General features: G+C 51.3%; 1 protein-coding gene across 10 annotated transcripts in view; it reads right to left on the reverse strand.

Moving 5' to 3' along the window:
* Nucleotides 1-12,256: 12,256 nt before the first annotated feature.
* nebl (nebulette) overlaps nt 12,257-15,462 on the reverse strand; it is a 65,679-nt gene continuing 62,473 nt past the window's right edge. For 9 of the 10 annotated variants that reach the window (XM_039754238.1, XM_039754235.1, XM_039754237.1 and 6 more), the window contains one exon: nt 12,257-14,919. In XM_039754238.1, coding sequence (XP_039610172.1) covers nt 14,743-14,919 — 177 coding nt within the window. In that variant the 3' untranslated portion in view covers nt 12,257-14,742. The remainder of the gene's footprint in view (nt 14,920-15,462) is intronic. The other variant, XM_039754233.1, reaches the window with a different exon arrangement.

Genomic DNA, 15,462 nt, shown 5'->3' on the forward strand with positions numbered 1-15,462 from the left:
GTTTCTCTGTTATTGCAGTGATGTGCCGAGGAGGCAGAGAAGTTAAGGTGGGGGGTGTGGGGTCTTCTTGTGTCACCCAAGGTGTGTGTGTGTGTGGTTGGCAGCCTGGCCGGCTTTGTCCTCCTGACCTCAGATGATTCAAAAGCAGAGACATGGGAAGTGGGCACATCGGTCCTCTCAGAGGTCTGGTGCCTGCTGCTTGCCACCCTGCAGGGCACAGTTCACAGGACCAGTGCCTCACTCCACTTCGTCCATTGTCCAGTGACCCTCTGGAGGATCAACAAGGGTCCTGGTCTTTGACGATTGGCAGAGCCTGCTGCCTCTCACTCATCTACACCCGCCCAGCCATTGTCAGCTCAGAATTAAGCTCCGCCCATGCGGCGTCGCTTAAACGTATAGCCCCGCCCAGCCTGCTGTCAATCAAACACCTATTGTGATGTAACTGCTCGTCTTTGTTGGCCGTGCACTTCAAGCCCAATGGCTGTGAGCCGTTCCTCAGCCTGGCCGTTTGATTGGTTCATTGGACTCAGCCATCCATTTTGGTTCGGCCAAACTGTCAAGAAGGAACTCGGGTACAGTTGGCACTGCCCATCTGGGTCTTTTAAACTTGATGAACCTGGGGTGAGATCTTTAGTATCCCCTGGGAGGCGTTGGGTGTCAACACGGGCTTAACTGCCACTAAGAAGGCAAAGAGTGAGAGAGTTTGGGCAAAGAAGTCCTCGGATGGACCACTAGGGGGCAGTGCCACCCAACAATTTAAACCTCAAAGCAAATAAAAGAGCAGGCTCAGGAGGATGGCATAAGAGACACAAGGCAGGTAGGCATACAACCTCAAGACCTCCAGTCCAACAGGTGGGAGCAAAGATCTCCAGATGGTGACTTGTGGGTCTGTGCCACCTCTCCAAGGGTGGTGGTCTGTGAATGGAAGGCCACCACCAGGGGGAGACAATGTCTGGTATTCTTGTAGACAAAGACCTCAGAAGTGACGTCAAGATAGAGTTCGGAGATCTGGGAGGTTTAGAATGCTGTGGTCATCTGAGGAGGAGGACAAGTGGCTCGGCCACCCAGTGGGACAGACAAGAAGACTTGGAGGAGAAGGAAAATCTTTTAGATAGATAGATAGATAGATAGAGTGAAAGGCACTATATAATAGATAGATAGATAGATAGAGTGAAAGGCACTATATAATAGATAGATAGATAGAGTGAAAGGCACTATATGATAGATAGATAGATAGATAGATAGAGTGAAAGGCACTATATAATAGATAGATAGATAGATAGAGTGAAAGGCACTATATGATAGATAGATAGATAGATAATGAAAGGCGCTATATAATAGATAGATAGATAGATAATGAAAGGCGCTATATAATAGATAGATAGATAGATAGATAGATACAAACCGGATTCCAAAAAAGTTGGGACATTCTACAAATCGTGAATAAAAACTGAATGCAATGATGTGGAGGTGCCAACTTCTAATATTTTATTCAGAATAGAACATAAATCACGGAACAAAAGTTTAAACTGAGAAAATGTATCATTTTAAGGGAAAAATACGTTGATTCAGAATTTCATGGTGTCAACAAATCCCAAAAAGTTGGGACAAGGCCATTTTCACCACTGTGTGGCATCTCCCTTCTTCTTACAACACTCAACAGACGCCTGGGGACCGAGGAGACCAGTTTCTCCAGTTTAGAAATAGGAATGCTCTCCCATTCTTGTCTAATACAGGCCTCTAACTGTTCAATCGTCTTGGGCCTTCTTTGTCACACCTTCCTCTTTATGATGCGCCAAATGTTCTCTATAGGTGAAAGATCTGGACTGCAGACTGGCCATTTCAGTACCCGGATCCTTCTCCTACGCAGCCATGATGTTGTGATTGATGCAGAATGTGGTCTGGCATTATCTTGTTGAAAAATGCAGGGTCTTCCCTGAAAGAGATGACGTCTGGATGGGAGCAGATGTTGTTCTAGAACCTGAATATATTTTTCTGCATTGATGGTGCCTTTCCAGACATGCAAGCTGCCCATGCCACACGCACTCATGCAACCCCATACCATCAGAGATGCAGGCTTCTGAACTGAGCGCTGATAACAACTTGGGTTGTCCTTGTCCTCTTTGGTCCGGATGACATGGCGCCCCAGATTTCCAAAAAGAACTTGAATCGTGACTCGCCTGACCACAGAACAGTCTTCCATTTTGCCACACTCCATTTTAAATGATCCCTGGCCCAGTGACAACGCCTGAGCTTGTGGATCTTGCTTAGAAATGGCTTCTTCTTTGCACTGTAGAGTTTCAGCTGGCAACGGCGGATGGCACGGTGGATTGTGTTCACTGACAATGGTTTCTGGAAGTATTCCTGAGCCCATTCTGTGATTTCCTTTACAGTAGCATTCCTGTTTGTGGTGCAGTGTCGTTTAAGGGCCCGGAGATCACGGGCATCCAGTATGGTTTTACGGCCTTGACCCTTACGCACAGAGATTGTTCCAGATTCTCTGAATCTTCGGATGATGTTATGCACAGTTGATGATGATAGATGCAAAGTCTTTGCAATTTTTCGCTGGGTAACACCTTTCTGATATTGCTCCACTATCTTTCTGCGCAACATTGTGGGAATTGGTGATCCTCTACCCATCTTGGCTTCTGAGAGACACTGCCACTCTGAGAAGCTCTTTTATACCCAATCATGTTGCCAATTGACCTAATTAGTGTTTATTGGTCTTCCAGCTCTTCGTTATGCTCAAATTTACTTTCTCCAGCCTCTTATTGCTACTTGTCCCAACTTTTTTGGGATTTGTTGACACCGTGAAATTTTGAATCAACATATTTTTCCTTTAAAATGATACATTTACTCGGATTAAACGTTTGATCTGTCATCTACGTTCTATTACAAATAAAATATTGACATTTGCCATCTCCACATCATTGCATTCAGTTTTTATTCACAATTTGTTTAGTGTCCCAACTTTTTTGGAATCCGGTTTGTAGATAGATACTTTATAAATTCCCATAATCCAGCAGCAGCATACTGATAATAAATAATATTAAATTAAAGAGTGATAACAATGCAGGTATAACAGACAATAACTAATAATATAATGTTAACGTTTACCCCCCGAGTCTCATAGTGTGGGGTCTCCTCAGTCTGTCGCTGAAGCTGCTCCTCTATCTGGAGATGATCCTGTTCAGTGGATTCTCCATGATTGACAGTTGCCTGATCAGCGCCCGTCGCTCTGCCACGATGTCAAACTGTCCAGCTCCGTGCCTACAATAGAGCCTGCCTTCCTCACCAGTTTGTCCCTCTTCTTTATGCTGCCTCCCAGCACACCACCACGTAGAAGATGGCGCTCGCCACAACCGTCTGATTGAACATCTGCAGCATCTTATTGCAGATGTTGAAGGACGCCAGTCTTCTAATGAAGTATAGTCGGCTCTGTCCTCTCTTACACAGATCATCAGTATTGGCAGTCCAGTCCAGTTTACCATCCAGCTGCACTCCCAGGTATTTATAGGTCTGCACCCTCTAAACAGTCACCTCTGATGATCACGAGGTCCATGAGGGGCCTGGTCCTCCTAAAATCCACCACCAGCTCCTTGGTCTTGCTGATGTTCAGGTGTAGGTGGTTTGAGTCGCACCATTTAACAAAGTCCTTGATTAGGTTCAGATACTCCTCCTTCTGCCCACTCCTGATGCAGCCCACCATAGCAGCGTCGTCAGTGAACTTCTGCACGTGGCAGGACTCTGAGTCGTATTTGAAGTCTGATGTATGTTGGCTGAACAGGACCGGTGAAAGTCCAGTCCACTGCGGCGCTCCTGTGCTGCTGACCACAATGTCAGGCCTGCAGTTCCCAAGACGCACATACTGAGGTCTGTCTGTAAGATAGTCCATGATCCATGACACCAGGTATGAGTCTACTGCCATCTCTGTCAGCTTGTCTCTAAGGACCAGAGGTTGGATGGTGTTGAAGGTGCTAGAGAAGTTCAGAAACATAATTCTTACAGCACCACTGCCTCTGTCCAAGTGGAGAGGGATCAGGGTAGCATGTAGATGATGGCATCCTCCGCTCCCACCTTCTCCTGGCATGCGAAATTGCAGAGGGTCGAAGGTGTGATGGACCTGTGACCTCAGCTGGTGAAGCAGCAGCCGCTCCATGGTCTTCATCACATGTGACATCAGGGCAACAGGCCGGAAGTCATTCAGCTCACTAGGATGTGATATCTTTAGGACTGGGGTGATACAAGATGTTTTCCAAAGCCTCAGGACTCTCCCCTGTTCCAGGCTCAGGTTGAAGATGCGCTGTAGAGGACTTCCGAGCTCCAACACACAGGCTTTCAGCAATTGTGGCGTTACTCCATCTGGACCCGCTGTTTTGCTGGCACGAAGTCTCCTCAGCTCTCTGCTCACCTGGGCTGCTGTAATTGTGGGTGGGGATGTCTCACCTATGCTGGTATCAGCAGAAGGGTGGTTGATAGCTTGGTCTCCATGCCCTTCTTTTGGCCAACCCAGGTCACCAGGGGGTGCTCTGCCTCTCACAGTATGTGTGTTGTAATGGCTGCCAAGGCAGGTGCTCTCCAGGACTGTGCCAGGCAGCTCCCATGCCAAATGGTCACAAATGCCAGGCTTGCTGCCCTCCTTATCAAGTGAATCCTTGCTGATGGTCAGTGTCACCGTCACCTCAGGTGGCTTCTCAACTGTCCACTCAGATTGTCTTCTATCTGCTGGCCAATGTCGCAAGTCAGAAGAATGTTGGCTCTGCCCGTCTGCCTGAAGAGGGCACTGCTGAGCTGCTGTTCCGCTCTGTGTCTCCATGGGGGCTCATTATTGGCCAACTCCATAGAAAGGTCTCGACCCACAATGCAACTGTGTGAGCCACGTGACGCGTCACCAATGGGGCTGGCCTGTCCGATGGAGTCCATGAATCAGAGAGCTGCATGTGTCTGCCATGAGAAGACGTGGCCATGGCAGCCCGACGGCTCGCCCACTCCAAGTCACACACAGCTCACTGGGGGGCATCCATCTGTCACACTGGGAAGGGACCGGTAGAGCCCGGCTGTACCTGGTGGGCTACGTATGCCTAAAACCGGCCAGTTAGGAAAAGGAAGTCGGGCAAGCAAAGCAGCAGAAGAGAGACTGTGCCTGCCCATCAGGGTGCTATATAAGCTGCCACTCTGTCCACATCACCCAGCCTGCTTCTCCAGCCTTTCCTCTATGGTCACCTGCTCTCCGCTGGACTTCCTCTACTGCTGCTTTGAGCAAATTTGTGCAAAACACTCACAGTGACGGCCACTTGTGACACTTATGACAAGGACTGGCCACTCACCCCAAAGTCCTGCTGCCCACCACACTGTCAGCTCAGTAGTGCCAAGGGGCTTTCACACATTTATGTGACATTTGCACATGACAAGGGCCCATCTGAAGTCCGTTCATTCATGAATGACTTGTATATAGCGCCTTTTAAACCTCCTGAGAGTGCTTTTCATGGACACTGAGGTGACACTTCAAGCACCAGCAATGTGCAGCAGCCATTCTTGTGCCAGTATGCCCACTACACGTTAGCTGTAAGGTGTGAAGGGGTGTCACAGATGATTAGGGGTTAAAAAACGGATTAGGACATAGTGGTCAGGCCATCGGGGGACCCCCTACCAAAGGATCTTTAATGACCATGGAGAGTCAGGACCGCCGTTTTATGGCTCAGCCAATCACAGTGTCCCTGGGATCCACACATAGACCTCAGGGTAGGCGCCCCCTGCTGGCCTCACCGCCACTTCTGGCTTCCCTGGTCGGGCCCAAACATGCTGAGCTTCTGGTGGGTTAGACAGAGCAGCACTTGAAGCTGAGCGGCCAGGGGCATCATGGGACATGTCCTACTGTGACAGACCTGTTGGGTCTCTTGCAGAGGGGACTGCGTGGGGTCCTCATCAAAGGTCTTCAAAATCCTCCAAGGCGCTGATGAAGGAGATCAGCAGAAGGCTGTGAACTTAATGGTGAATCGAGGACACCTGGTGGTGAATGAGGGGAAGTGCACTAAGGACGTCTTTAGATGAAGACTTGTGGGAATCTGAAATGAACTTCCGAGGCATGGAGGTGAAGCGGGGACCCTAAGAAGGAAGCGTCTGGAGGAGACGGTGGGACAAACAAACTCGGTGGGCTCAGTGGTCTCCCTTCATCTGTGCTGTGCTGAAGTGCGGCTGTGATGGCCACTGCTGTCACCTGTCCTGGTTGAAGAACTCATCGGAGACTCAAAGGCTCAATAAGTCAGGTCAGCTCTGGAATTTTTCTCTTCCTCAGTCTCTCCTCCTCCTCCCTCCCTCGCTCTTGGTGGTCCTCAATCAGCCTGCTTGCTCTCCTGTAGACTTTCTCTTCTGAACAATCGTGATGAGGTCGGGCCAATCTGCCCACCGACCTGAAGAGTCCAGAGTGACATCAGGCTCATGTGTGAAGGTCTCAGAAGTCCTGCTTGCCCACCACACTGCAGGGCTTCTGCCCTTAGCCCACCTACAGCCATGCCCTCCTGTTCTTATTGAAGAAGTCACATTTTCACAAATCTGGTGTCCCCAGAGACCTAAAAGACTGGCACACTTTGACCTCTTGACCCAGCTTGGCTGGTGCCACTTATGAGCTGAAGAGGTTTGAACTGACAAGCGGGTGTAGCGGTGCCATGTCACTTGTCTCCTCTGATTTGTCCTTGGTTTGCGGAGGTCCGTGTCCACTAAGCACGTTTGCCACAATTCCTTTTCTTTTTTTTTTACCTTTCTGAATTTCTGTTTGCCATCATTTGGATACTCACTAGGATGGAGCGGCGGGCACAAGGCTGGGTGGGGACCATATGCCCCCTTAAGGACAAGCAAACTCAGGTGACACATGTGCTTACCTGTAGGTGTTACAGACATGAGAGATCCCCCGAACCTGGATGGGCAAAGAAGATGCCAGCAGAGGGCACAAATTCAGCTTGGCATGCAGGCTGATGGTAAATGGAGGCAAACTGCAGGCGTCCCCTATGGGCAAATGTCAGGACTCCAGTTCAAGAAGATGTGGAGGTGGGAGGCCTACAGATCCAGCAGATCTCATCATAAAGTGTGGGAGGTGTGGCCGGACCACGTGACGGGCGCTGGGATAGGAGGACTGGAACCAGAGGTGGCATTCCCGGCTCTCCATTCCCCAGAGGCTCTGCACTTACCTGCCATTAAAGCTGGGCACTCGACAGGCCGAGATTTGCGAGGGCCTTGAGAGTTGATAGCTGTCTCTGCCAGATTGGTGTGCCATGCTAATTACGCAGCAGATCCTAAGCCCAGGGACTCGAGGGCCTTCTTCAAAGGATTATCACTTGACAGCCGTGACAGCGGTGAGCCACTGCGGTTTACGAGAGGCGTCGGGAATGACAGCTGATGAAGTGCCACCTTGAAAGGAGGAGAAGAACGCTAAGTCGGTGGACTGGGCAGCAGCAGGGCTGTGGCACTACAGACGGGCATGAAACTGGCTGGAGTTCAGCTGAGTCCTTTGTCCTTAACTGGGCTCATTTGGGGGGCACTAGGACCCTGGCTATTATATAGCGCCTTTATGCATAACGGTGGGACAGGCCAATGTGTGGTGGATTAGGCTCACAGGAGAACTGGGCAGAACAGCCAGCCTGGCACTGCCAGTCACATTCTGCATAATGTGGAGTCTGCAGGGTACTCGGTGGGAGGATCTCAGGGGCACCAGCAGGCCCCTGAATGGTGACTTGGGTCACCCTGAGGGACTTACAAAAGGTGACCCTGAACCGGACATCAAAGCCTCAAAGTGCCAATGCACAGGGAGCTTGGAGGTGATGGGGGCCAATGGGCACTGGGGAGGTGAGGGAGACAAGGGGACAAGGGTGAAAGTGTGAGTTGACCACAGCAAGGGGACAGGGCATGAGTGTTAGGTGCCCGTTGATTTGTTCAGTTTTTTTTCATTTATTATTTTGTTCGTCATTTAGGGTAAAGGACAACCCACTAGCGCCCCCTAAAGTCTGCACTTCTTCAAGAAAATGGTCCGGTGCTCATATGGGCAGACTGGGGATGGCAAAGGGTCCCTGGCAAACCAAACTGAGCCAATTGCTGTGCCAGCTGGGCTCTGGCTGCAGACCCCAAACCTGAAAGCCTCTTCTTGTATGCTAAGTAGAGTAAAGTGATGCAGGTCATGCGGGTCAGCACCATAAGCCCTGGCATTAGCAGCTGTGGCACTGAGGCTGGGCATCAGTAGACTGGCATCACCTGCATGTCTGTGTGCTCATTCAGAAGGAGTGAGAAATGGTGAACAAAATAAAAATAAATTCATTAATAAACGAGCCTTGATTGTATATAGTGCCTTTCCATTCCTGCAGACATGGTGCAGACGTGAAGAGGTTGGTGGAGGGGGCACACAGGGAGTCAGTGGCACAGACTCAAGGTAAGAGTGCCAGGCCCCAGCCACTAGGGGGCTCCCTGAGGTCCCAAGGTGCCAGCATCTCCACCCTGTTACTGCTAATTTCGCGCCCTTCTCTGAGCTCTAACAATGCCATGTAGGTAAAACTGGCACCTCTCTTTGGCATTTCAAAAGATGGCACAGCTGGCCATCCCGGTATTTTTCCACTCAAGTACCACAGATTGGGGTGGGGGTGCCGTCTTCTTTTCTCTCTCCAGTGATGCTGGCACTCTGAGTGGCACTTTGTGTGACATAAACTCGTTGATGGACTGACCTCACCAGAGACTCGTGCTGTGCTTTGTGGAACGTTCTGGTTGGTTTGTGACGGCCAGCTGTGTCCTGTCCCTTACAGTCCTACTTCTGCTTTGGCCTTTTAGCAGAAGGTGGACATTATGGGTCAGAGCAGTGAGGCGCTTCAGAAATGGGCACTCGACAGGTAGATGGGTGATGCCGCCTGATGGGTTGTTTTCACGTGAACCTCCTGTTGGAAAAGTCATTCTTGACTGACCTTGGGACCCTGACAGGCTTCTCCCCTTAAGGATCCCCCGCCAGAGTGCCAGGGTCTTGAGGTCCAAGCTTAGTCTTTGGTTCTCAAATATAGCGCCTTTCACACTCATCACACAGCAACAGCCCAACCCGCCTCAGTGCAGCTGAGCGGTCAGCAAGAGGGCTGCCCTGGCTGGCGAGGACGCATCTGTCATACTGTTCCGCTCCCCTGAGCCCTTGATTGTGTGACAAGTGTCCTTGATGTCATAACGAGGAGCGCAAGTCAAGAGCCCCTCGAAGCGGCACAGCGGGTAATCAGCGCTGATGAGACGAGTGCCCGTTTAATCAAAGCGCTGCTTGTTGGTGGAGTGAAGCTGAGTGGCTGCCCTGGCTTAGTGGGTGCAGTGGGGGAGCTGGCACTGCCATCCATGAGTGGAGGGGATTTGTTGGCATGACAGTTAACACCAATGAGAAGTTTGGCACGAGGTGAGCAGAAATAAAATGGAGCCCCCTAGTGACTGAGACACTGAATTGAAGGGTCACTGGTGACCCGCCTCCAGTAAGAATGGAGAGCAGAGTGTGTGGTGGGCTCTCTATGTAAGGCGCTATACACAAACCATAAATATCAGCCCTGAATCTCTGTGTAAGATCACTTCACCATCTGTGGTGCCAGCTGTGACGGGTCAAGATGGGTGGAACAGAAGAACAGGCCAGTTATCGCTGGGAGTGGAGCGCATTATGTAAGGCGCTATACAGATGGAAGCACTGACACTTTATATGAAAGGCTCTTTAGATGAACGCTAACGGTCCAGTGACACAGGTAAGCACGTCCACCTGTGTAGCGCCTTCAGATGACACCCCATTCAAAGGCAGCTGCTGACTCGGCCCCCGTCTTATATAGCGCCTTTATTCCCACCTGGGGCACATGGGGTGACTCCGACTGTCTCTTGAGATTCTCCTCTGCCTACTTTCCTCATGTTGGGGTCAATCCAATCAATTTCTACAGATCCCCCCATCTTCTGGGGCCCCCCCTGCTTCTTTCTCTCCTGTCATCGTTGTGTCTCATGGATGGCGTGAAGTGTTGGGGGTGGGCTATAAACAGTGAGGGTGGTCCACAGAGGAGACTTGTCACACGTTGTGTCCTTCTGTGTCAGTGTGTCTTTAAAGAAGAGGTGGCATCAGTCGTCATCTGACCAGGCTGACAGGCAGACAAGGAGAAAGTTAGCAAGTGCGCCCTCTCTTGGTCTGGAGCACACATGACACCATGAGAGAAACCCCCCCCAATGTGACAAGGGGCAGTGTGGGGGCTTGTGTTGGACCCTTGCTTGTCCCTGTCCGTGACTGGACCATCCTCTCAGTGTCCAGGTGGTCTTCATGCCTTAATTCATGTCCCTCGCTTTAATGATCTTTACAGTTCTTTGAGTCATCGTCCCCTTCATGTGTCGAGACTGAATGACAACTGACTTCGGGGCTCTGTGACACATTGAACTGGAATCAAGGAGCACCCCAAACTGGACCTGTGACTCTGTGGACATCAGCATGGTCACCGTTTACCCACTCGGCCAGTCCACTGCACAGACATGTCAGCCTCTTGTCACCAACATTGGGACCTCCTGGGGTGTCTTCTACATGTACAGGAGTGACAGACACAAACCATCTGACTTGTCATCATGTGAGTCCCCACCATTTGTCCCTGTCATGTGTTACTACAGTGGACTGTCATTGTCTCATTTAATCCAGCATTGTGTCACGTGCTGGGGGTCTGAGGGTGTCCAGTCGGTGGTGTCACTTTGGGTTGATTGGCTCAGGTGTACTTGACCAGCGTCTGCCCTCCTGTGTCCTGTGTCTGGTCAGAGGGTCTGGATGGATGCCCCCTAACCCCCACCATTGTTTTGTTTCCCTTCTTTTTCATTTCAGATTTTCATCACATGGTGTGCTGCTGCCCCCTTGTGGTTTCAGCTCCATTTTCCCAGACTGAGAGACTCAATTCTAAAATCCCACCACCTGATTTCTTGTGTTTGGGGGGTCTGGGACCCCAGATGAAGTGAAGTGTGCCAGATGTCCAAAGTGTCCATGGAGCAGACAAACGTGTATCTGCCACATCTTGATGAAAGGTCAAGCTCAGTGGGCAATGAGGGATGTGTGAGGGTCTGGGGTGTCATGGGTCACTTGACTGGTCATTTAAAGGGACCCTTATCCCTTTTTGTAGGCAGACTGAGTAAGTAAGCAAGCCCACCATCAGAGCACTTGGCCATCTGTCTTCTGGTCCCTTCCGAGTCCCGTCTTCACAAAATGTCAGTCTATCATGACAAGAATAAGGAGCCAACTTAGTACCCTCTGCTGCTCTGATTGGTGGTCCCTGTTTTCTCTGCCGTGTACGCCATCTGCAGGTGAGGAGGTCACAGAGTGGGCATCAGGTCACACTGTCCAATCTGGCCGGTGCCTTGAAGAAGAAACTGGAAGTAGGAGGAGGGACTTTGGGTGTGGTCTCAGAGGGGCATGACACCAATGTGGGCGGGGCTTAGAGAGGCAGGGGCTGTGCATACGCACAACTGATTCAGCTGTCCACTTTGTAAGGTGGCAGGGATGGGTGCCAATCCTGGCAGCACTGATCGATGGGCAGGAAACAGGACAGGTGTGTTTGTGTTTGTGTGTAACACAGACAGACCTCGCTGGTCACACTGGTGCCAGTCCGTCAGGCAGGTGCCCACCTCTCAAGCCTGGGCACACTCTTTGTGGCTGTTGTGACTGAAGACCTCAGACATGTTACCACATTTATGGTTTTCAGGTCTGATAAGAAGCCCATCGCCACTCCTGATGGGTTTAGTCCTTACCTTTGGGGTGGACCTTTGGCTTGTGGACGATGTTCCTGGCAGCTGGCTTGGAGAAGGGCCACCGCTGTGAGAGTGTCACACATGCTGTCACTGGCAGGTCCTGTGACAGGTGCTATAAAGTCACTTACCTTCAAAAGTTCTGTACTTTGTCACCCCCCATTTAACAGGCACAGAGGGTAGGCAGTGCTGCTCCTGGGACCCTCATTCAACTGACCGGTTCACCCAAGGCAGGGTCCACTCCGGGGGGGGGGGGGTTTCCAGGTCATGAATGAAGAGCTGGATGGATGGATGAAGTGGAGAATAAATGAATGGCTGGATGGCACCGTATGGCACGGCTGTATTGTGGCCACCGTGTCTGTGCCCATCAAGGACTTGAGGCAACATGATGAAGAGGAAGCAGACCCCAATCGGTGACATCTGAAGACGATTGTGTGGAGGGGTGGGCATCGAGAGCTGGGGGTCCCAGTTTGGAACTGGACTGAGACGTGAAAGACGAGGCAGGCTCTGATTGGCTAACATCTTTATTTATTCTCATTGGTGTGGCTCTGAAATGCAGGACAGTGGAGATAGTCACGAGTCACTCACCCATGAAGCGATGAGGGCACTGCTGTACCCTCACCCCCCCCACCTGGCATTGCCTTGCTCCCCCCCCAGAGCCCACTCCTAATTCTACAGCAGGGCCTCTAAAGCCTGGTTGGTGACGTGACGTGCCCAGTTAAAGCAAAGGCCACCCACACGCTCAGCCTCAGTGCCAGTGAATGAGAAGGACGTGGTAGGAAAGTCCAGGAGACGGCCGAGGGCTCGGGTGTTATGATTGGTCCAGTTGCTCGTCGTTCATTTCAGCTGCGTGATGGTGCTCGGGATGAAAGGCGCTATATAAAAGGCCGCTTGAGCTCCGCCTCTCACAGTCCTGGCACTTTGGCGGTGTACGTGGTCTCAGCGCCCATCCATGGGCTCAGTCAGAAGACGGGGCTGCTCTGTCAGGTGACCTTGGAATGCGGGCCAGTTCTCTTTGGGGGGCTCCTGTGGAAAGCCATGTCTGTCCCCATCCTCGATGTTTGACTTACTCAGCCACATGGCGTTGACATCCTCGATCCCCAAGGCGTCACTTAAGACTACCGTGTGTCCCTGCAGCTGTCAGGTGTGGCCAGTAGATGGCGCTCTAGGCCTGGGCTCTTCACTTCAGGTGGCCACAGTTTCTCCCAACTAAACACGCGTTGATTATTAGGTAAAGCATCTTATAATGTTACTCACAGTGAAAGGCGCTATATAACATAAGGCATTAGAGCTGCGCATTCCCTTCCACTGGCCAGCATTGCACTGCGAGCGAGCGGCACCTGGCCTGGCATTTACTCTGCACCTTGTGAAACATCAGACAGCGGGCACCTAAATGTGACATGGGCTTTAATTCATTGGAGGCTCATGTGGCACGACACCCCCCCTGGCACCTTCTCCACAAGTCTCGCTCAGGCTGCCCTCCCACAACAACTCACAAAACCTCCAGGGGAAGCCCCTTCCTTCATTTCCTATTCTAAAGTCGAACCTCCAACACCCAACCTACAACACGGCGTTATAAACAGTGGGCATCACTTTGAATTTTCACCTGGCCAATGCTGGTAGCAAAGCCAAACTCAGCAGGCCAACATGCAGGGTCCTCAGCCTCCCACCCTGGTCATCTTCCTCTCGATAAACTTGGCATGTGGGCAACAAGAATCTCAATGGAGGCTCGTGGACCACAGGCGTCATGATGGGGTCCACTTGTGTGCTGCTCTTGGTGACCAAAAGTGAGCAGAGTGCCAGGAGTTGCCAATGTGCCCTACTGCCCGGGGCACTGGCCCTTAGTGACCATTAGTGTGTCTGACATATGTGAGGGCAGGAAGTAATGAAGATGACAGGAGGTCACCGCTGGCCATCATGGCACCAGAGCGCCCGCTAGAGGCAATGATTTTAGTGCCTTTCACACACAACACCATCTTATAGTCTTATAGGGGCTACACTGGCTGGCGCATTTCATCTGGGCACTCTGTGGACTTTGGGGTCAGAATGAGGTGAACCATTAGGAGGGTGACAGTGGCACATGACACAGTGGGGGCATCAGCTGGGATCGATCACATGACACAACACCAAGTGAGCACCTGGCATTTGTTGGGCACCTAGCTTCAGTGTAGTTTAATGATGTTACAGGTGGCACTTTCTTGGTATTTCACTTTACAGTGCCAGTTTCTTGAGTCTTGTCCAAAGCCATCAGCCAAGCCATCACATGCAGGCTGGAAGCTGGCATCTCCCATCAAGAGCTAACCAATCGTTGAGAGACAAAAATCAAGCAAGGTCACCCTCAGTGACACTAAGAGGGGTCAGGGTCATAGTGACAGGTGACATTCTTATCATAAAGATCACCCAGTGCCAGTGGCCAGAGTGATGGCCTTCATCAAAGCGAGATAATGGACACACATGGGGCTCATCTTCATCATCTTCGTCAGCCCCCTTCATGTCACATAGTGTTCTAAACAAGAATGGCCTCACAAGCCTAACTGGGTCATTGTCATTGTTACTGGGTGCGGGCCAGTGGGGAGGTGGGGGGGGGGGACACCGCAGGGCTCTAATGGAGGTTTCCTGTGCCTTAGTCCTTCCTTTTCATTGTGCCAACAGTAAAACATTAGACTGGTTCATCTGCCCCGCTGGCACTAGAGGGGGTCATGGAGTCAGTGGTGTCTACCCAGGCTGGCCAATCCCATTGGCATTATGGAGCTCCACCCCCTACCTAATGAATTTCCTGGGAATTGCAGAGTGAAGCCTGAAGACCCACTAAGTGGGACGGTGACAGATGGGGGAGTGTGTGTGGAGCCCCCTGCTGGCCATCTTGTGTACAAAGCGAGGAGGAGCAGTGAGTGGGACAGACCAGAAAGGACAGCGAGCGAGCGAGCGAGCGAGGGGGTGCCTGGCGCATTAAGGCTCCTCTACGGTCAGCTGCTCGAAGGTGGCGGCGGCTACTCAGTTGAACGTCTCGACGTAGTTGGCAGGAAGCATCCCTGACTTGCCGGTCCTCTGCACTGTGCCATACATCCAGCCGTCATCGATGACCTGTACGTTGATGATGATGTCCCCGTCTCTGAAGGACACTTCGTCGTGGTCTTGAGCGGCGTAGTCGTAGATGGCCCGGTAGACTCTCTGTTGAGACAGACAATGAGTGATCACATCGCCTACTTGTGCCCATGCCCCAATGCCACCTGCACCCCAAGCACTATGGGCTGTCTGAGATAGCTTTGGAAGTCCTGTGCTTGTTGGGGTCAGGTGGGCACCCTTCTGCCACACAAATGAGCTCTCTGTTCCAATACTTTAGTGAAAGTCACGATATTGTGTGACATCATGTGTGACACCCATTGTCCCACAGAGTGGACATTCAGACTACAGCCAGCAGCATGGCTGTGGGTGGGCAGGTGATGGGCATTGCCTTTCCAATGGGTCATCTGCTTAGCCAATGAAAAATCAGAAGAAATTAAGCCTGAGCTTCTTCTATGCCCAAATGCCCATCCCTGGGTGACACTTTCATCATGCCACTGCTGCAACCTCATGCTGTGTCCAGTTACCTGTGTCATCTGCTTTAAAGGTAACAGAGAGCTGAGTGACGCAAATGACCAGACAGACAAAAGAGCACCACTGCCCCTGGGCACAGGATTTAGGAGACGTCTTGTTCATGAGGTCGGGTTTGCT

This window comes from Polypterus senegalus, chromosome 5 (genome assembly GCF_016835505.1).
Source record: "Polypterus senegalus isolate Bchr_013 chromosome 5, ASM1683550v1, whole genome shotgun sequence".
Lineage (NCBI taxonomy): Eukaryota > Metazoa > Chordata > Cladistia > Polypteriformes > Polypteridae > Polypterus > Polypterus senegalus.